This window comes from Gallus gallus, chromosome 14 (assembly GCF_016699485.2).
Source record: "Gallus gallus isolate bGalGal1 chromosome 14, bGalGal1.mat.broiler.GRCg7b, whole genome shotgun sequence".
NCBI classification, from domain to species: Eukaryota; Metazoa; Chordata; class Aves; order Galliformes; family Phasianidae; genus Gallus; species Gallus gallus.
In genome coordinates, this window is record NC_052545.1 from 5,164,590 (window position 1) to 5,185,889 (window position 21,300).

The 21,300-nt window shown below is 56.0% G+C and overlaps 3 protein-coding genes across 21 annotated transcripts in view; 2 read left to right on the forward strand and 1 right to left on the reverse strand.

Moving 5' to 3' along the window:
* The window catches only part of SLC5A10 (solute carrier family 5 member 10), a 28,769-nt gene extending 21,979 nt beyond the window's left edge, over positions 1–6,790 (forward strand). For 4 of the 14 annotated variants that reach the window (XM_040647567.2, XM_040647568.2, XM_004945208.5 and 1 more), the window contains 7 exons: positions 1,015–1,152; positions 1,986–2,093; positions 2,431–2,581; positions 5,157–5,325; positions 5,842–6,057; positions 6,220–6,301; positions 6,439–6,790. In XM_040647567.2, coding sequence (XP_040503501.1) covers positions 1,015–1,152; positions 1,986–2,093; positions 2,431–2,581; positions 5,157–5,325; positions 5,842–6,057; positions 6,220–6,301; positions 6,439–6,593 — 1,019 coding nt within the window. In that variant the 3' untranslated portion in view covers positions 6,594–6,790. Of the gene's footprint in view, positions 1–1,014; positions 1,153–1,985; positions 2,094–2,430; positions 2,582–5,156; positions 5,326–5,841; positions 6,058–6,219; positions 6,302–6,438 lie in introns of those variants that run through there. The other 10 variants (XM_001233918.7, XM_015294428.4, XM_004945213.5 and 7 more) reach the window with 9 other exon arrangements.
* A 94-nt stretch (positions 6,791–6,884) lies between these two features.
* On the reverse strand, positions 6,885–10,928 carry GRAPL (GRB2 related adaptor protein like). 3 transcript variants are annotated; one of them, XM_046900613.1, is made up of 6 exons: positions 10,749–10,928; positions 9,684–9,781; positions 8,837–8,899; positions 8,600–8,722; positions 7,711–7,879; positions 6,885–7,492 (listed from the first exon to the last, which is right to left on the reverse strand). In XM_046900613.1, the coding sequence occupies exons 1-6, from the start codon at positions 10,824–10,826 to the stop codon at positions 7,307–7,309; spliced, it is 717 nt and encodes a 238-aa protein (XP_046756569.1). In that variant the 5' UTR covers positions 10,827–10,928; the 3' UTR covers positions 6,885–7,306. The 3 variants fall into 3 exon arrangements, with proteins under 3 accessions (XP_046756569.1, NP_001264482.2, XP_046756570.1); NM_001277553.2 differs by lacking the exon at positions 8,837–8,899; XM_046900614.1 differs by lacking the exons at positions 6,885–7,492; positions 7,711–7,879; positions 8,600–8,722; positions 8,837–8,899 and having other exon boundaries at positions 9,703–10,470; positions 10,601–10,841.
* A 7,681-nt stretch (positions 10,929–18,609) lies between these two features.
* EPN2 (epsin 2) overlaps positions 18,610–21,300 on the forward strand; it is a 44,989-nt gene continuing 42,298 nt past the window's right edge. For all 4 annotated transcript variants that reach the window (XM_015294185.4, XM_025155087.3, XM_025155090.3 and 1 more), the window contains exon 1: positions 18,610–18,730. The gene's annotated coding sequence lies outside the window, so the exon portion shown is untranslated. The remainder of the gene's footprint in view (positions 18,731–21,300) is intronic.

Genomic DNA, 21,300 nt, shown 5'->3' on the forward strand with positions numbered 1-21,300 from the left:
GATCAGATGTCGGAAAGGAAAACGCCACGGGCTGCGTCTCGCTGAGCCGCTTGGGTGCAGTTGGTCTGGATCTGCGGCCGTGTAAATGAGAGCCCCGCTTGAGTCAGCATCCTCAGGGCAAAGCAGCAAAGGGCCGTGTGATGGAGCGAGGCGTGCAGGGCGCTGGGCACCAACCTGTGCCTTTCGTCCCCTTTTGTCCATGCAGGGATTTCTCTCCTTGTTCCTCTCTCAGCTCCTCCTGGAGGAGGTTCGGGTGGGATGTGAGGGACAGTATCTTCTCCCAAAGAGCAGTTGGGCGCTGGCACTGCTGCCCAGGGAGTGGTGGGGTCACCATCCTTGGAGGTGCTCCAGAACTGTGGAGATGTGGCACTGAGGGATGTGGTCGGTGGGCACGGTGGGGGTGGGGATCTCGGAGGTCTTTTCCAACCTGAATCACCCTGTGATGTACTCAGCCCTACCTGCCCTGTGCTCGTGTGGTGGTCACTGTGCAAGGAGATCTGCAGCCTCTTTAGAGGGGTGTGTGTGTGCGATTAGGATTTATTGTGTGGTGGAACTGATGGATGAGGAAAACATTGGGACCATGCTGTGACAGCTGCCATCGAGGCGCAGTGCTGCAGCTGTGCTTCTGCTCCTCTCTTCCTTAAATCTCTCTCCTGGCCGCCTTTGCTGACAGCGCTGCACTGAGCTCAGGGGTGGATGAACTTGTTATTTGCGTGCACCCTTGGTATATTTTTCCTGCATATCCAGCTTGCTCCTCTGATATCCCCACTGTGCAGGAAAAGAGCCGGCAGACCTTAACTGTCTGCCTCTTGCAGGGATGGGTCACTGTGGCTGAACGCATCAGTCCCCGGTGTCCCCATGTTCCCCTTCCCTTGGCCAGGCAGAGCCAACCCATATCCCAGCTGCACCGTCCCCAGCTCCGCCACAGCCCTACAACCCGCACCAGGCTTCTCCCAGCTACGGTGGGAAGCATTAATTACAAGCTCCTAATTAATTTCCCATCTCCATCTGCAGGCCTAATGATGCAGCAGGGTGTGACGCTGGGCTCTGCTGGGTTGTGCTGTCCGAGCTCTGCCGGGGTGCACCAAGGGGTGTTCAGTGTGCAGCACCCAGACACTGCTCTGCCCTCGGGAGCATCCTCCAGCCTTACAGGTCTGCGGGGATTTGCATGGAGCCACGCACAACGTGGTGCTTTGGAGAAGGGGAAACTGAGGCACAGAGCTGTGATGGCAGCGTTACTCAGAGCCCTGGCGCTGTCTCTCACCCCGGGGAAAGGTGGAAAAGCAGCTGCCAGCCCCACTCCTGCTGTGCCCAGCCTGCTTTGTGCTGTGCTAGGTGTTGCAAAGCCAAGGGAACCCAGGTCCTGCTCCTTCTGTAGGGCTTTTGCTGCACACTCCGGTGCACGGTGGGATCATGGAGTCTGCACCCCAAAGAGAAGAGTGGACCCCCACTCCTTGGACCCCCAAGGAGAACAGCGGGGACAGAAGGGGTGCATGTACCCCATGGGAAACCCTTTGTGCTGCATCATTTCCTGCCCTCCCTATGACTCCAGCTGTGTGTAGGGGTGCCCACGCCAGTCCCTGTGCTGCTTGGGGTGAGGATGTCGAGCTGAGAGCCAGCCAGGACATAAATATTTATACTTGCCATTAATTTCCATCCATTTCAATATTTTATGAGCCTAACAATAAAAAAGAGCTCAGCACCCATTGAGACGCATTAGAAATTGGGCGTTGACTGTCCTGAAGTGCTGCCAGGTGCGTCGTGGGGAGCGGTGGGTGCAGAGGTGATGGCCCCGCTGGTGCACCAAATCATTTGTCCCCAGGCCCCAGCAGGGCTCTGGGGTCACCCTGGGGGGCTGTTGTGGGATTTAGGGTGGTCAGGGCTTTGCGGTGTGAGATCCAACCCAGGCATGGCGCTTGAGGATGTTGGGTGACGCTGGAGGATGCAGACTCACTCCAGGACTTTCCACTGCCTCTGTCCCCCAGATGCCGTGGCCTGCGTGGACCCCGAGGAGTGCACCCGCGTGTGTGGGGCTGCAGTGGGCTGCTCCAACATCGCCTACCCCAAGCTGGTGGTGGAGCTGATGCCCAGCGGTAAGGTTGTGCTCTGTCTGCAGCCGAGTCCTGCTGCGCTCGTGGCTGTTGGTGTCCTGGCTTGGCCATCACAGGATTGTTTAGGGGCCATGCAGCCCCCTCCCCAGTGACCCTCAGAAGTGAGAGTGGCGGCTGTGGGTTGTCCTATGGGGCTGCTAGGTGTCTTCAAATCCCAACCTATGGACACGCAGATGGGGATGTGTTTCCTCTGTGACACTGGGGACGTTCCCAAAACCCAACCTGTGTACGTGCAGAGCAGGATGTGTTTCCTTTGGGACATTGGGGACACCCATCCTGCTGTCCCCACCTGCAGCCTGATGGTCCCTCTCCTCCCCAGGGCTGCGGGGTCTGATGATTGCAGTGATGATGGCCGCACTCATGTCCTCCCTCACCTCCATCTTCAACAGCAGCAGCACTCTCTTCACCATGGACATCTGGAGGAGGATGAGGCCAGGGGCCAGTGAGCGTGAGCTGCTCATGGTGGGCAGGTAGGGAGCGAGTGTTCTGGGGACAATGAGGGTTTGGGAGGGACCGGCAGGGCCAGCCCAGCCCTCTATGATCTCTTTTGGAGTCTGGGAGCTCAGCCCGGCTGCAAAGTGCTGTGGTTGCAGAAAGAAAACAAAACCCTTGGAGTGTTTTATGGATAAAAGCGCTGGAAATGCAGATGGAGCTCATGAAGCGTTTTGGAGGGGCTGAGCTGTGCCCTCCAAACAAGCTGAGGGGGACGGGCTGGGCCGCTGCTCCACGTCGCTATGGGGCAGAGGGTGGCACAGCCCCAGTGTGTGCCCCAGGGGTGGTGAGTGCTGGCCTCCAGCCCGGTGCCGCGGTGCGGTGCTGTGCCTGGGGCAGCACACTCAGCTCTGGAGCATGGCCCGGCACGGTGCTCTGCTATGGGGACAATGACAGGGAGAAAATCTGGGTCAGGGCTCTGGCTGGGCTGGGCTGAGGCTGCAAGGAGGCTCTGCTGGCCCTGCTGGTCTGGGTGATTGTAGGAGGGTGATTTTTGGCACCCTCTGTTGCTGGGGGTGGGAAGATGACGGGTGTTGATCTATCTGCAGCAGCACGGCTGTCCAGGTGGGCGCAGGAACTGAATGCTGTGCCTATAAAGATGGCTATAATAATACAGGAATGCTTTTGGGAGGATGGTGGACGGGTGTTTGCGATGGGCTTTGCCTGCCTAGGGCAGGAATTGCTGCTGCAATTATCATGGGCGATAAATTAGTGCAGGGGGCAATGTGTGCATGGCACTATGGCTGTGCTGAGTCTGCACCTGTGGGGTGACACGTGGGGACAGGGATGGAGGTGAAATGTGCCACCACAGGGGCTCCTGCGATTGCTTCACATTTCTCCAGCTGTTTTCCCAGGCTAAACAACACTGGGATGGGCACATCTGTAAACAGCACCCACACTTCCAGAGAAGCTTGGCAATAGCTTTCCGTGGGTAGTGAGGAGATAGCTGGGTGCCAGCTGGGAGCATAGCAAAGGAGGAATGTTACAGGGAGGAAAAAGTGCTGATGGAGCTGCAAGGACCAGCGTGGGGACGTAGGGTGGTTCCCATTCCTAACCTGGCCCTATGGCACCTGCACATGGGGTATGCCCCGTTCAGTTCTGTGTAGAGTAAGGGATTTATTTGCCCTTGTCTGGAACATCTCCAAAACGCACGCTCGTGCTGTAGGTACAGGGCAAAAGTATTGGGATCCTGCTGGGAAACCTTCACCCTGCTTCCATGGGTGCCCTGGGGTAGTACTGCCCATTCCCAGGGCCAACATTGAGCTCAGAGGGGCTCTCTGTAGGGACCCGGTGCTGTCTGCAGCAGGTAGAGGGCTGGAGCACCCCCCACCTGGTGCTGCTCGAGGGGGTGGGAGTTGCTCTCGAGTCCCTGGGTCTGGGGATTTCTCCTCACACCGTGGCAGCGCCACCCCACTGGAAATCCCCGCTCGTGTTTTTCACTCCATGCCAGCCCCGTGTCCCACACCTGTCCCGTGCCCTCCCAGCATCAGCAGTGCCATAGGGCCACCTCCACCGGGGGGTTTTTCTCCTGCCCCATGGGTCAGGGCGTGCGCTTTGTGCTTCCTCTTTCCATAGAACCAGGCGGGCGGCATCAGAAGGTGGCTGTGCCTGGGGAGGTGCTTTCATGGCTTTTTCTTTCTTGCTTGCTTTTTCTCTTTTTAAAGTACTTCTGCTTTTCGAAATGAGCAGATGGAGATTTGGGTAATTCTGCGAAGCTGCCCGCTGTCAACACGCAGCACTGAGCTATAAATACGGCGGTGCTGAGCTGCTCTCCTGCGCTGGGTACCAACTCCTGGCTGCCTCCATCGCTGCTGAGCCGATGGCTCTGTGCTGTCGGGGTCTGTACTGTCCGTGCTCAGACTGAGGCCAAAATCTGGGGTTTGGCACTGCTTCCTGTTTTGGGGTCGGGGCGAGGATGGAGACACCTGGGGACACCTCGACGGCGTGGAGGTGATGAGAGCATCACCCGCAGAGCCAAAATTTGCACCTGGGGCTTTTAATAGTGTTTCCCTGTGAGGTGTCAATCAGGAGCCCCCAGTGCTCTGAGATGGAGCCAGCACCGCTGTAATTACTGCTCCTTGTGCAGGTTTGGTGAGACGGGGACTGCAGGTTGTGGCTCTGCATTTGAGGTGACATTTCCATAAGAGCCTGGGGGACGTGCAAGGCTCCATCCTGAGCCCCAGGGCCGTGGCTTGGGGTCAGCCCCAATGGGATCGTGCCCAGGTGGCGATATCCTTCCCCAGCTGCAGCCGGTGGGTAGGGAGGGATTTATCTGGGGAGGGCTCCAGGAGCACAGTGACATGAAACAACCTCAGCCCCCGGCACGTCTGAACTGAGCCCAGACAGCACATCGCGATGTCTGCCACTGCAACAGGTGAGAAACCACACAGTGCAGAAACGTCCTGCTCAGCCCTGGGGGTGTTCCTGCGCTGTGCATCCTCCTGCTGCCCTCAGCTAATGCCCACCTGCAGCATTGCTGGGCCCCAGCCTGTGCCACGGGGCAGCACCGTGCCGTGTAGGTGGGACGGTGTCACCGTGCACTGCTGCTCACAGGGTGGTGACGGTGCTGCTGGTGGCCCTGAGCGTGGTGTGGATCCCCATCCTGCAGAGCTCTGGCGGCGGGCAGCTCTACATCTACATCCAGGCTGTCACCAGCTACCTGGCTCCTCCTGTCACTGCCGTCTTCATCCTGGCCGTCTTCTGGCCCCGCGCTAACGAGCAGGTGGGGACAGCTGGGGGACACAGTGACAGAAACGCCACCCTGCCTACTGGACTAGGGGTGGGGTCAAGAGGGAGGAATGAGGATGTGGCACTGGAGAGGTGGGAAAGGAAATGTAGAATCATTCAAGTTGGAAAAGACCTCTAAGATCACCCAAGCGCTGGCCCGTGCCCACCGTGCCCACTGGCTGTGTGGACATACAAAAGGAACATGCAAAAGCCCCAGGGTGGTGTTTCTGGTGGCTGGATGGGGTGAGGAGGAGGAGGAGGAAGAGGAAGATGCAGGTGCTGTCACGCATGGCCACCAAGCATGGCGGGGCTGGCAGGGGGCATCCCCTGTGTGTGAGTGTCACTGGGGATGGGTTTTGGCCAGCCAGGATTCACAGTGCTGTTCCAAGACCCTGGGGCTCCCCATCCCTCTTCAGGGCCTGTCCAACGGGGTTGTCCTCACCGTGGGGTTTGTCTTCTGGTGGTGTGGCCGTCCCCTTCCAGCTGTCCCCTTCTGCCCTTTGCTTTGCAGGGAGCCTTCTGGGGTCTGATGGCGGGGCTGGCTCTGGGGCTGGCCAGGATGGGGCTGGAGTTGGCACACCCCACGCCTCGCTGCGGGGTCCCCGACAGGCGGCCCTGGCTGCTGGCTGACCTGCACTACCTGCACTTCGCTGCACTGCTGTGTGCTACCGCGGGGGCTGTCGTGGTGGGGGGCAGCCTGATGACTCCCCCACCACCCTCAGACAGGGTGAGCAGAGCACGTGGGCACCCTGGACCCCGCGCCCCATAACTGCTTGTTTGGCAACATCGCTGTCACTTGAGGTGCACCCTGAGCTCAGCCAAAGGGGGGTCCCCAAGGAGGGGGATCATCTTGGGGGTGTTTTCCTTCTGAATCTCATCCGATTTCCAGCTGCGGAATCACACTTGGTGGAGCCTTTCCCAGGAGCCCCCCCAGCACTCCATGGACGGCACATCACAGAGATACCTGGATGGTGAGTGTGTCCTTGGGGGCACCCAGCACAGGGGGTATCCCTGGCTCTTTGTATGTACCATCCCTGCAGCACGGATGCCCTGTGCCTCAGTTTCCCCATGGTCTCCTGTCCCCACAATCACTGTCTGTCTGTGCCAGGCTCTTGTGCAGCTGCCCCGGATAGCTGGCAGACAACTGAAGGACTCCCAGCCCTGCGAGACACCACTGAGTCCCCTTTCTGGACCCGGGTCTGCAGCATCAACGCCATTGTCCTGCTGTGCATCAATATTTTCTGCTATGCTTACTTTGCCTAGCCCTCTGTCAGCCCCTAGGAAGAGAGGAATAGGTGGAAAAATGGGGATTCAGGTGATTATTTTTGGTCAGGTTAGGGATAGTGGAAGCTTGAAGTCATTGGTGCAATGAGCCGTGTATTCTCGGGGCTGCAGACCTGGCTGTGTCCTGGGGGACTGTGAGAGAGGGGGACAATGGTGGGGACAGTGAGACTTTGGGGTGGGCACAGGGGGGCTGAGGGGGGGCTGAACAGGTGAGGCACAGTCCCACAAGAGCCATGGCCTGGGTGGAAACGCTGCAGCCACACAGGAGAGTTTAATCCCAACACACTTTACTAACTCTAGATAAAAATAAAAAATGAAAAAGCCACAATTTGCAGCTACAAATGGCACCAGCAGGACCGAATTCCTCCTGAGCAGCCCTTCCAGCACCCCATGCCCCAGAACTGCTCTGCAGCATCCCTGAGCCCAGCCACGTCCCAGCTGACTGCAGCCTTCCTGGAGCTGGGGCTGGAGAGGTCCTGGCCAGGAGCTGCCACCCATCGTGACTCCACAAAAGTTTGGATACCCCTCAATGTCACGCAGCCCTCTGCTTCTTCACGTGGGTATTTGTTGGTGCTGGGAGCGGGGCAGCATCTGCCTCCAGCACAGCATCCACAGATGGCACTGCCGGGATCTGCAGCCCATGGGGACAGCGTGGGGATGGGGGATGCGCGAAGCGGGGCGGCAGCGGCGGCTCACTTGCGGATGGGGTGGACATAATTGCGGGGGAAGAAGCCAATGCGTCCATAGATCTTTCCCTGCCACCAGTTGGGGTCGGGGCAGTCCAGCACCTCGATGATGTCCCCGCGGTAGAAGGGCAGCTGGGAGCTGTCATGGGCAGAGAAGTCGAACTGGGCTTGCACGAATTTGGGTCTTTTCACCTGCAGGGAAACCCAAAGCAGAGGCATCAGGAGTGGGGAGACGATCCTGCATCCACCAGCAGCTCTGCTGGGTGCTGGGGACACTGCAAAGACCAACGAGCGGGGCTGGGAACAAAGGAAATCCTGTATGGGGAGAGCTGGGGGGCCCCAGGGGCAAGGAAGAGCCTGGGATGTAGGGGAGAGCCCTTCTTGATGCCATCCCATGGTCCCATGTGTACCTCTGGGCTCTGCTCGTCATCCCGAAGGAAGATCTGCTGCTTCTTGGCGATGGTGGTGGTCCTGTAGAAGTCCACCAGCTCATTGAGGGAGTTGAACTTCTCCTCCCAGAGGAAATATTTGCCATTGCGCTCACGGAGCACCTTGAAGTGCTGGACGTGCTGCCCGTAGCTGCGGACAGAGCAAGGATGGATGTTACTGATGGACCCCAAATCCTTTCCGGCACCATGTGCAAAGCCAGGATCCTACTCTAGCCAGCCAGAGGTGATGGTGGCGCTGGGATCCATACACCCACAAAGGGCAGGTAGGAGAACTATGGGCTGTAGGTTTGGGTGCCTGTGAGCCACAGGATCCCCCCAGACCCAGGAGAGCGGAGCGGGCTGGGTTCCTACCTTGGTGTGTTCCTGGTGGTGGCACAGTGGGGCCATGGAGCTGTTGCATGTCTCCACTGCCTCCAGAGCCCGGGGCAGGGGCAGGGATGTGGCCCTGCTGGTGACGCAGGGCAGAGTGTTGCTCCCTTTCATTATGGGCAAGAACCTCCTCAAATACTTAATTAGAGATTAGCAGTGTGAGAAAGTGCCTGGCTGGCCTGGGGCTGGCTCCTGCATGCTGGCTCTGGGTGGGGAGGGGGCAGCAATGGGGTGAGAGCCCCGGGGGAGGCTCTGCCTATTGGCACACCTTCACACAGCCCTTGCTCTGATGCCAAAACCATCGGCCCTGGGGCACCAGGATGCTGTGGTGCTCGTCTCCAGGGATGCTCATGGAAACGTGTCCCCTGGGCTGCACTTGCAGCTTGGTCCCAGCCCCATAGCCACCTGCATGGCCATCACCTTCAGCCACCGGTCCCCAGAGGGGCACTGGGGTCCCGTAGCAGCGTCCCGCAGCACTCACTTGACGGAGATGGAGAACTCCCCCGGCGCGCTCTCGCTCTCACGGATCAGGAAGGCTCCCACATATCTGCGCTTGAGGAGCAGCTCCTCTGCCACGTGCCGGGAGATCCTCCCTGCATACCACCTGCCAGGGGCACCGCTCAGCCGCATGCACCCCACCGCCACATCCCCACCCAGTGGGATGGAGACACCGAGAGGAACCCGGTGGGAGTGGAGTCCCCATCGGACCTGGACCCACCCACGGCATTTTCCCCCTTCGATGTGATCTCCAGGTGAGTGCCCGCCGCGCGCTGTGCTGGCCCTGCAAAGATGCTCATGCAGCATCACCAGCAGCTGTGACCGCATCCTGTTCGCCAGCACGGTGCCTCGTCCCCTGCTTCCCCCCCCCCCGCCATGACTCACAGCCCAATACGGAAGCAGCCCATGGGTGCGTGGTGCAGAGCAGAAAACCCAATGTTTTGGGATGGAGGCACCAAAATGAGGTCACTGCCGGTGCTGTACCCGCAAATGTAGGAACACCAGGCACTGGGGAGACCCTCTGCTACCTGCTGAACCTGCTGTGGTTATGACCGACCAAAGCTTTAGCACAAAGCATCGCTCTGTGCTGAGCCCAAAGAAGCTGTGGGGTCCGCCCCTGTCTGCCCCAGCTCCCCGCAGCCGCAGCCCCAAGCAGATTTCACTATGGCATTACAAAGTGATTTACCCAGGGATGATGGTACATAAAACACGGGTTCAAACTGGGGATGGATTATGCCAGGCTTTAATAACACGCTAATGGGATTGTGTCTAATGCAACTGTAATCCCATAATGCTTTGTTATTCCCCAATTATAGTTTATATAGTGGGCAACCTGGTGCAGGGATGGATTTCTGTATGCCCCAGGTGTGTGGGTTCCCTGCTGCCTCCCACTGCCTTCAGTGACGATGGCAGAGGGATGTGGCAGAGCCTGGCATTGTCACCCTGATGCTCTGTGCCTCAGTTTCCCCATGTGCAGGGCTTGCAGCAGCCCTTTGGGCACCAGGACACAGGGTTGGGTCACTGCCTGCTGCTGGCAGGGGGCTCTGTGGGGCAGGGCTGGTACTTACGGGTGGGGTTTGACTTTGATGTAGTTTTTGGGGACAAAGCCCTCGCAGCCATACAGCTCAGCCTTGTACCAGTTCTGGTCATCTTCCATGTTGAGGATCTGGGGCGGGAGAGGAGCAGGGAGGCATCAGCCCAGCTGCCATCCCCATGGCCCCCCACTGCCCCGGAGCAGCTGTCCCACATCACCCCCAAAATCTGGGAAAACGGGGCTCTTTTGAAGGCAACGCATTTCACTGCTCACCCGAAATGGAGGTTTGGCTCACCATGGAGGTTCCCAACATCCCCCCAAATCCCCCGGCCAAGGAAAGTGGGAAAACCCATACCCACAGGGGCCTGGCTGCAGCCAGCAGCAGCGTCCCCCGGGACAGTGGCAGCGTAGGAGGACGGTCCCGCTGTGAGCAGGAGGGCTGTGACACCCGTTTCCGCACAGCACCATTTTCCAGCCTCCCACGCAAGGGCCCTGGGGCTGCTGCACAGCTGTGCAAACAGGATCTGAAACCCTGGGGCTGCGGGGAAAACACGCCGGGGAGACAGAGCCGGGGCTGTGCATGGCTCCTGGTGCCCTCGGTCCCCCGTTTGCTGGTGGGGTGCCAAAGAGTATATCGGCCCCACGGAGAGGAGCAAGCAGGGGGGCAGGGTGCCCGTGACCCCGGTGCAGGGCTGTGGGACCAGGGGCTATTTTGAGGCTCCCTGAGGTTTTGGGGGTGCTGTGGTGGCAGCTGAGTCCTTCCTGAATGTTGTGCCCAGATGGGGGTTTGGGCTCATGGTCCTGCCGATGGGTTCCTGTAGCTGTGGAGCAGGGGAAAAAACAGGTTTCAGCCCCAGAGAAGAGCACGGTGCCACTGATGCCCCAATGGCCAGGGAGGCCGTGTGCCATGCCCTCTCCAGAGGTGTATCCCATGGCATGGACAGCTGGTACCTTCTACTGTTGTGACGCTGCTCTGCACCCCAAACTCCTCAAAAACAACAACTTCTCTTCCACAGAAAGCCCCAATCAGGCGACAAACAACTGCAACGAAAGCACCCCATGTACCAACACCACCCCCCCAGCTCCTGTCCCCTTGTACCTTCAAGGTGTCCCCTTTCTGGAAGGGCAGCTCATCCTTCTCCGTTGTCTGGAAGTTGTACAGAGCCACCGACTCCATGCTGCAGGGCACGAGCGGGGCCCTGGGGCTCGCTGCCCCACGGCACGGGGCTGTGGGGCCCGGGGCGGGTGCTGCCGGCAGGCAGGAAGCCGCGCTGATGTCACCGTGTCACCGGAGCAAAGCAGCGGTGTGGTAGGTGGGATGCTGCCAGAGGGCACAGCCACGCAGATGAGAGGGGTCCGGACGTACGGCGTCCCTGTGGGCTGTCGTGTCGAGTGGCTGTGGGATTCTGGAAGGAAATCGGCTGGCGATGGGATGTGGGTGGAGGTGAAGTGTGCTGCAAGCTGATAGACGGGAGGCTCTCTGGTGTCTCGTAAGGGCTGAGCTGCTGGCACTCAGTGGAAGGATTCGTGGTGGGAACGGCTCTTTCTGTAAACGTGGGGATGAAATCACGGAGGGTGGGATGGGCAGAGGCAGAGGTGAGCGGGGTGGTGCGTGCACCTGGTTTATTTGGAAACCAGACTAAAATAAACACGCTGTACCTGCAGTGCTCCCGGGGGAGCACTCTGACAGTCCCAGCACCGTGCAGCCTTCCTGGTGCACGTGTGCTTTGGCACAGCGTGCACAGAAAACGTGCTGCATGTTGGTTTTGCTTTGCAGTGAGGAATTAAAGAGGGGACAGCTGTGGTTCAGTCCCTCCCATGAGCCCGGTGTGGGGCACTGCCGCCATCTGATTGAGGAAGGATGAGCCGTGGTGCTCAGCACCCGTGGTGCTGTGTGCCCTGTGCCCGGTGATGCTCCAGTCCCTGGCTGCTATCCCCACTATATCCCTGGTGGAAGCAGGGAGGCCACGGGGCCGTGGGAACAGGCTGGGTGTCACAAGGAGGAGGGGACATGGTGAGTTGTCTGTGCAGTCACCACAGCCAAATGGGAAGAAATTGGTTCCCAGGGGCAGAAGACCAGAGCGGGATTTCGGCCCCAGTGGAGCCATTTGGGTGCCTGGCTCATAGGGCACCTTGAGGTGATGGACATGGAGCGGTGCATGGAATCATGCCACCCTAAGGGACAGTGTGTGACAGAGGGGACCTCGACGCAGCGGCAGAACTCAGGACCGGAGCAGGATTGGGTCCTGCCAGCAGATGGCAGCAGCATCCAGGGGACACCGGGGACACCGGGGACTCGGGACAATGTCGCAACGTCCGCTCACTCCAACCCTCCTGTCTCCATATCCTCGTGCATATGGTGCAGTTCTGGTGTTTCTTTCCCACATGTACATAGGAGGTGTCACCCCACGGCCACGAGCATCTGTGCTCAGCAGAACCAGAGGATCCTCCCTCTGCGTTTCCCTTCCCTGGGGAACCCCTTCTGCCTGTTTCCGAGCAGCCCCAAGCCCCTCCACCCCACTCTTGCCCCATCCCAGAGCCCCCAGAAGGAGCCATGGTCCCATGGTGTGCAGCTGCGGGTGCCGGGCTGTGCTGGGTGCCTGCAGTGCTCAGCTCCAGGAGGCAGCACTGACCACGTGTGGGCCTGAGCCAGCCAAAGATCCCAAAGCAAGGGGCTTTCCTCCCTCTCCTATTCTGTTCTGAGTGCCAGAATCTGCAGCCTGAAGCAAGGTGCATGGTGCTGCACGCAACAAGCATCGTCCTGCCTTGTGAGGAGAGCCCAAGGGCTGGAAAGAATGTGGGTATCATCATTCATCCACGTCCACCTTTCCTTGCAAAAAGGAGAAACTTGTGGCCCTGGGGACAGGCAGAGGAGGGTGGCACTGGTGCTGGCCCATTTGCCTTGGCACGGTCACCCTTAGGTTGCCCAATCTGCTATCTGCGTTTCATCAACATCCTGTGTTTACATGGCTGCAAATTCCCTGCGAGCAAGGGAGGAAGAGGAGGGAGAGAGCCTCTTCCCCTTCTGCTGCGCGATGGAGCAACCCCCGGCCCCAGGGCTCCTCACTCTGCCCCAGTCCATAGTGCTGCCTGGAGAGGCCAGGAAAGTGGAGTGGGTCCCCTTACCCATGGTATTGGTGGGAGGTGAAGTGGAGGGCCTGTGGGTGGGATCCTGGCAGTGGGGTCTCACTTTTGGTACTTGGTTTTGGGGTGATGGGTGTAAGCAGTGCTGGTGCCTGGCTCTGAGGTCAGGGCTGTGATGGAGACTCATGTGATGAAGGTGGCAGCTGTTAACGAGTTAGCCAGCAGCTGAAGGCTGAGTGCTCCCCCTATAAAAGGGGATGGAAGCCACCAGCTGGGTATGGATTGGTGGGAAGGGGAATGATGTGTGCTGACTTTAGGACCTGCTGCCTTCCCCAGGTGGCTGCTTTCATCCTGTCCTGCTCTGGGCTGTGTGAGCAACACCACGATGTGCTGGATGGGCAAGCCTTACAAACCTTTCTGCTGAGTGCCGCTCTGGAAATGTCTGACAGAGGCTGTTGGGGTGAGGAACCACAGTGGCATTCATCTCCCACCTGGAAGTGTTCAAGGACTGTGGAGATATGCACTGAGGGATGTGATTGGTGGGCACGGTGGGGTGAGTTGGGGTTGGGCTTGATGATCTGAGAGGTCTTTTCCAACCTTAATGCATCTACGAAAGGGAGAGGAATCAGAAGGATCCTGAGACGTGCAGCCATGGGGAGGGCACGAAGGCTGCTTGAAGGAGAGCTCTGCAGCATACAGAGGGTTTGTGCTAGGGAAATGGTGCATGTGTCCTCGCATCCTGGCACAACCTGCCACGTGAGCAGCGTCTGAGAAGCTCCCTCTTAACGGGGACATCTGTTATTTTTCTGGGATTTAATCAGAAAAAACCCAGGCGCGAAGCCTTGTGCGTAGGTGAGGGGATGCTGTGCTGCGGTGACTCAGCGGGGACGTCTGTGACTTTTGAGAACAGAAATGGTTTCAGAAGAAATTGTGAATGATGGCTCGCACAGGGGAGGCTGCACTCTCAGTCGGTCCAATTTTGGTTCCTCCTTAGGGCTGGCCTGTTAACAAAGAAGTTATTAATAACCAATGAAGCCCGAGCTCGCGTCATGCCTTCCTCTGGAAGTTTGGCAATAGCCGCTATGGTTCCTCCTTTAGCACCGTACCCAGCTCTGCTGTGGCTGAGAGGATGTGTGCAAGAGCAGGGTTGGATGCAGGCACCCATGTGGGGCTGTATGGGGGAACCCATCCATGGGCTGTGGCACAGGAGGTGGGGATGTGGGTGTCCACGGGCGCAGGGAGGCTCAGGAATGGGGACAGGGGTGGTGATGGCTGAGCCCATCACACTGTGGAGCAGAGGTCTGATTGGTGCCAGGGCAGATGGAGACCCTGGGGACAGTCAGAGGGAGGTGTTCCCTCACTGGGGGATGAGTGCGTGGCTGCATCCCTGGCCAAGCAGTGGGGACGCTGCTGGAGTGGTGCCCACGGGGTAATTCTCCGGGTGCCGGATGCACCGTAAAAGCCCTGAGAGAATCCAGGCACTGTGCTGCTCCTGAAACTGCCTATTGAGGAGGGAGATGAGAAGGACAAGAGGGAGGAAGTGGAGGGAAGGCGCAGCACTGAGGCCTTCTGTCTGGCTGGGGCGGATGCAGGTGCAGCTGTGGATTCCCCGGGTGCTCCAGCTGCTCCGTGCCACCCTTTCCTGCGGGGATGGAACAGATGCAGACAGGAGTTCCCCCTGGCTCAGCTTTTGCTGTGATTTATTCCTGCTGCAGCATCTGGGACAGACGCTTCTCCTGTAAACTGGGCCTTGAGGTGGGGGCTCTCTGAAGCCTTGTAAAGGCTTGAGCCCTCTCGGAGGTTTGCATGACCTTTCTCCCCTCCCTAGCTGCCCTGCCTCAGGAAAGGTTTAGAAAGGAAGTAGTTCTGAAATCTCTGCTCAGCCTGTCATCACAGTGTTCTGAAATGTACCAGTAGCCACAGAGGGGAATCCACACGTGTGGTCTCTGCTTCTGTAGAAAACCCAGCAGAGCAGAACTGCCTTGTGCCATTTCCCGGTGGTGGTGGTGCCTGGGCAAGGCAAGAGAAAAGAGAGCAAAGGCTGCAGGAGGCCACAGTAAAACGGATGGATCCTTCCCAGGACAGTGTCCGATTGTGATATCTGACACAGTGGCTGTGGAAATGCAGGGTAATGGTGCTGAGGCCTCGCCAGGCATCCGCCTGCGTGGGTGAGGCAGGGTCTGGTCTGAGCAGAGCAAGGCAGCAGTGCCTCTTTAAGCAAGCACTGTGAGCAGCACTTGCACGTGGCAATGAGAAGGCAGGGCAGCGCTTCCCCTAGGAACCTTCATACAGAGTTGGAAATGGCAGTGTTTGCTTCCGTGGAAGGGTTGATGGGATTCCCAGGAACCTGAGGACATGGGACAGGATGGCACAGGAGCAGCATGGCTCTGAGGCTTTAACGTGGGGGCTGCAAGGCATGGATGTGAACACAGGCTGTAAAATCTTCCCTGTGTAGGTGTCCCTGTGGCATACGCATACACAGAGATGCACATGAAATATGTAGCAAAGTATATGCAAAACATTGAGTCTGTGTTTATACAGAGTATTCCTTCCAGCTGGGCGTTCCCTTCAGCTCACCAGGCAGCAAGCTTCTGAAATAGAGATTTACTGTCTTCTTCCCTTTCTCTTCCTTTCTCAGGCTGAAAGAGGAACTGGTTTTGGTGTTGGCTGGCTTTGCTTTTAGCCAGACAGCCCTGGCTGACTCCATGCTCTCAGTAGGCTTTGCCAGCTTGCTGGCTCAGGGATGGTTAGAACCAAGTGCCCTGGGCACAGTCTCTTCTGGGAGACCCTCAGAAATTACCAAGGCGTGGGCTCCAGCCTGGCACCTGCCTTTTCACCCTCTGGGGATTGACCCTAGGTCTGCAGCCCAAGCTGTATTTGTTCGCTGCTGCCTAAGCCGGATCAGCAACACAGCCTCCAGCAGCACAGCTGCACTGTTCCTGGCTCCCCAGGGCAGAGGCATTCACCGTCTCAGTAAATCATTTTAGCATGTGTTTAAATCTGCCTTGTAGGACAGGCTCTGAACACCACCCCGGGTGCTGAAGGCTGAAAGGCATGCCACCTGTCTGCAAGGCTGAGAGAGCCTCGAGGATACGAAACATGCCAGCTAATGGAGTCTGGGGAACAGCACACACAGACAGCTTTTGGGAGCAGCCTGGGACAGTCCTGCTTGGGCGAGCTGGGAAAGTGTGTGGATGCTGTGATTTCAAGTAGGACGCTCGGGCAGCTTTGATGTACAGAACTGTAGGGCAGCAGAGAGGAAAGCAGCACCTGTCCTGCTCAAACCGGTGGAGTACAGCCCAAAATCACAACACCGGTAGTGATCAGTGGTGAATTGGTGAAGACCAATAGAGCAGCTTTCAGGCCCTGCTACGCAGATATCAGCGCTCTATCTTCCAGTCAATTGGTGACCATGGGGGATTTTCAGTACATGAGGCAGCTGAGGCTTCTTTGGCTCTCGCACTTGCTGAGCGGATTAATCAGTTTGTGCATCTTTGCAAAGGCCGGTTTCAGTATTGCTCAGATCTGTTGTGGATGTGACAGTTCGCGCTCCCACCACATTCACGCAGTGATGTGCAAGCACAGAAAGAGGCTTCTTGGGACAAGGAGGAAGTCTCCTGTCTGCAGCAGCTCTGCAGCTATTTTTGACTGAGGTTGAGGCTGTGGTTTGTGCCCCAGCAGAAGCACTGTGCACAGTCCGTTCCCAGCGGCTCCGGCACTGGTCTTGTCCCTTCTCTGATCAGAAAGGAGCAGGTTCCTCTGCCTTCCTCCAATGCTTACAAGGTCAGGGTGCAATCTCGTATTTCTCCACTTTGTTCAGTCTTTAAGAATGTGGAAACTCGTAGGAGTATTAATTAGAGCCGATTATATATAACCTGCTTGGCCAGTCACTGTGCCCGAATGGCTACTTCAACAGCCAGCCTCTGTGGGAGATGGAGGTTGCTCTTACAGGCTCAGCTCAGCCAAGGGAGCCCTCTGGTCCAGGGGCTGGCAGAGCAGCTCAGCCAAATAGTGTTAGAATTGACTGTGCTCTGAGAATTTCCTGCCTGCAGTGCTGCGCAGTGTGCACACTCTGGAGCCCTAATGGATTGCCATGATTCTCTCCCAGCCCAGCTGGTGAGTTTTTAATCTGCTTGGTGATTACACAGGGAGCGTGTATTTACAGCCCTGAGCTGCTGCTTGGTGTTTGTATTATGAAATCACCTGGGAAGACCTGTTGAGGGTGAGATGCTCAGCGATCAACCAGCTAGGAGTCGTGACCATGAATACAGATGTGAAAGTTGCAACTGGATTTGTGAGCCTGAGAACTGAGGAAGTCAGTTGCAGAAGTGGGAATCAGAAACCTCGAAACTGGGCCAAGTAATTAAGCAACCAGCTGGGTGCTGTGCAAACACAAACCAAACAGACAGCCCTCGGTTTTCATCTGTCAAGGGAAAAACCACGAGATTTTCAGCTGTGATGTTCAGTGATGGGCAACCAGCTGTAACCCAGGGGCTCAGTAGCACTGTCACAGATTGCTTGGTTTAAAAGAGGCAGACCTCAAAATGCCTCCAGTTTGCCCTGCTTCTGGAGTCCTGTCTCTGCATTAGTATGACATTTCTGCACTACCAGTGGCTGTAGATTTGCACTGGAGGTATAAAGCCTTTTTTCTCCGGGCTATAAGCACATGTGACATTGCTGGGTGCTTTGGGAGAAGAGCATGAAAGGAGCTCCTATGGACCATTTGCTGCATCAAGACTCTGTATATGAGTCTGGTTATACCTATTTCAGTCTTTCTACCCCTGATCATCTCCAGGTAAGGGGCAGACGAATCACTGGGCTTACACCCAGTGAGCAAAGTAGTGCTTTTCTCAAAGGCTCTGGGTTTTGTGCTTGAATATGAAACACTTTGTACTTGAGTCTTCTGACATGGCCACTGCAAGAAGCTGACACTGCTCTCACCTGTTGCTTGGTTGTACATGTTTGTGGTCAGAAGAATACTATCCCCTTGCTCTTGTCCTAGTGTACAAAGTGTATTTTTCCTTCCTCAGCAGTCTGCTCACTGTCATGCACTGGGCAGCGCTTGGGCCAGCAGCACAGCTCCTCCTGCTCTGCAGGTGTTTGCCTGGCAGGGCAGCCTCCTCCGGGTAAGCAACATCTGGGAGGAGCGAGGATGATCCACGGCCACACGAGATCCTTGCACAACAGCATACATCATCCTGTAGTTTGGCTGCTGTTATGACGCCCAGATTGGGCTGCAGATAGGCCTGGGGCAAAAGGGAGGTGATGTTCCTTGGGTGGCTGCTGGAATGATAAAGGAGCACAGAAGGGTGATGTTGTCCATCAGGCCCTTCCTGGCAGGAAGTGCTCTCATCGTGGCAAGGAGGAAGTCAGAGAGGGACAGTGTGAGCTGTGCTGACCGCAGGGGAATCCACGTCCTCCAGTGTGGGCCGGAAGGCTCTGGCTTAGCGGCAGTGGAACCAGGCGGTAGCAAAGTAGCCGATGTCACAGCAAATGTTCTGTGTCTTAGTCTGACACTTGAAAACTGTGCAGACAGTCCCACCAGGAGGGTGCTCCCAGCCTGGAACGGGCAGCACAGCCATGCTGGTTATGTCTGATTAGAGTAAAACCTCCTGTCCCCTCCTGTCTTCTCCTCTCTTCATCTGACCTTCTGCTGAGCTGGTTCAGAGAGCTCAGCTGGCTGCAATGCAGTCCTCCTCCCCAAAAAGTGATCAGCTCTCATCACAGACGGTGTTAGCCAGTGCAGGATGTAGGGAGGGAATGGGACGGGGTGGTGGAGCAAGGGCAGGAACTGCAGCACCCTGACCTGGGTCAACTGAAACTTACGGAGTTCCACCCCTCAGTGGGATTTAGAGTCAGCAACATCCTGGTTTCTCAGTGTGGCACGGGGAGAAACGGCACCTCCAGAGCAGTAAGGAAAAAGGCATGAAGGAGGGTGCCTGCAGAGGAGAAGGGCTCTAACTTCTGAAGAAACACAACGCTTGGTAATTACTACAAGTAAGTACATTTCAAACATCACCGCCTCTTGTGCTGTCAGTGCATATTCATTTCAAGAAAAACAATGTGCTGGGCTTGCATTCTCTCTCCTCTTTTCATGAATCTGCTAACGTGTTCAGAAAAGGTCTGTTCCAAAAGCCTGCATTAGAGGTGTATTAATTTTGAGCTTGTCAGAATGAATGTTTGCGCTGGAAACAATTCTACAAGTCTGTGTGCATCACAGATGAAACTAAAATCGTCACACTGGCCGTAAGCGTGCTCTATTCTGATTAAACTTGGGTTATTTACAGCTGAACTCAGGCACGGGTTTATTGGGGCACACTTTACCATTCATCTTTCTCATTTTCTCCCCTGTAACGACATTTATTCAAAGTATAGAGGATGTTTAAAGAAACTAACCCAAGTATAATAGGAAACAAACTTTTATTTTGGTCTTTATTTTAGACAAATTTTGTACGTGTGGTCTGGCTGCAGACCCTGTGGCTCTGTGTGCCCAATCACAGCATTTACCAGCACAACTCAGACTTGGAATGTTTCCATGAAAGATCCATGAATCCAGGAGGGAATAATCTGAGGCGAACACCACTTGGTATAAATCTGAATATTTTCCATATCACTGTCAGCAATGTGCAGATGGCTCAGAAAATTGAGAAGAGAGCCTGTGTGTGTTGAGAAATGCCTTGATTCTTTGGCTCTGAGGACAATAATGATTGCATTTGCCCATATTCTCATTTAATTAGCAGATTTACAAAGCTGGGCACTAAAGGACTCGAGTCCTTATTTACCCCCTTGTGGAAGCATCTGACTTCCCAGGGAGGCTGAGAAATGCCAGCTCCCACTGGGGTCAGTGTGAGCAGAGGATGCCTGACCTCCTGATATACCAGGCAGCTTCTTCCTTGCCTGCTTAGCACAGAGTTAAATGCTGAGCATTAAACACACCTTCATTAGATGATGCTAGTCTATTTTTGAATTGTTTCCTTTGAAGACCTATAGGTTAAGAATGGGAAGGGAAATTGGTAATGGAGCAAAAATGACTGTGATTGAATTGCGTGCAGCTAGAGCCATGCATCAGTATAATGAGATTCAGTCTTGTTTGGTTACAAATGCTGGAGACAGAAGCAGAAAATGTGATCCACCGAGCCAGCTCTCAGGAAATGAGAAACAATAGAGTGAGGAAATCAAATTTCAAACTGCAGAGATATATTTATCGAGTTTTCCTTACGATTTTTTTTGCAGAGCTTTTCGACCTTCTTGGTGCAGCTTTTTTTTTTTTTTTTTTTTCTGTATTTTTTTCGGTCAGCCGACATATGGCAGGAGGATTAGATCACTGCAAAGCACTGTTATTTGTGACCCATTTGTTAATGCGGGGCGGGGGTCACTGAGAAGCGACAAATGTACTTCTCATTGTTCGGTGCTTCTTGAGTGCTGTTCCTGTTGTCAGTCACGCTGTGGCCAGACGTTTGGAACAAACTCATTAGCTAATTAGTGGTGTGCTCAGCCCCACGTGGTGGCAGTTGCTGTGTGGGCGATGTTCACGTTATGGTGGTGGAAGGCCCTCCTGGGGCTCCCTGGCAGCCACGTGGCTACATTAGCCCGTGGGGCAGCCATGGCTGAGGCCGGCTGTGCTTCGGCTGTGCTGGGAGAGCCTCCTGCATGCCCAGCATCACACTGCAGCTCTCTCCTTGTCTTTCTGCTCCTTGCAGTGCAAAGGCCCCTTTCCTCCCACTCGCTGCCTCCATCTGCCTTCTCCACGTGGACTGCTCTGCTGCTGTAGCAGTTACTGGGGAGACGCCACGCTTATCGCCTTCTGATGCTGAACTCATTTTGCAGATAATGGCCTTGAACTCTGGCTCTGCCAACGGAGCTGAAATGTGTGCTGTGAGCAACTTGATAGAATGTCATGGGTCAACATCCAAGGTGTGGTACAGCCTGTTCAGAGAGGACAGGACTAGGATGGAAAGCTTGCCAAGCTGGCTCCTGGGTTTAAAATCACCGCACAATTAGCAGCTGGCTGTGGCTAGCTTGCAAGAAGAGTTTTAGATCTGCTGCAGTGAGTCTGCACTCACTGCAGTGTCCTCAGGATCGTCCCATTGCAGCCTGGGCAAATCTCTCTTGGTGCACCAAGAGAGACCTGGGGAACCTGGCCAGCCTAGCACCAACACAACTTAAGGTGTTAACACAACTGTATTAAAAAAACCCTTACTTTCTTTCACTCAGGCAGCTTGTTTTGCCTGTATGGAGTGGCTTGATCAAGTTGACAGAAAATACAGTGGTGTTGATACAGGTGTGCCAGCTGCAGGAATTCTCTGCTGGGTTTGTTTATTTGTACACTTGAGCTGCAGGCACAGCCCTGGAGATGCCTGGGATGGAGCTGGAAGCAGAGTGGAAGCTCACACCTGTTTTTGAGAGATCTGTCCAGAGATGAGAGGAAGTTAGGCAGGAGAGAAGGCAGAAGGTACACTCATCTTCTGCACGTTTTACCTTAAACAAGAGCTTTCTTCTTGTTCTTCAGAGCTGTCAGCACCTGAACATTAGGCTTAATGAACACGCATAGAAACATTAGCTTTCCA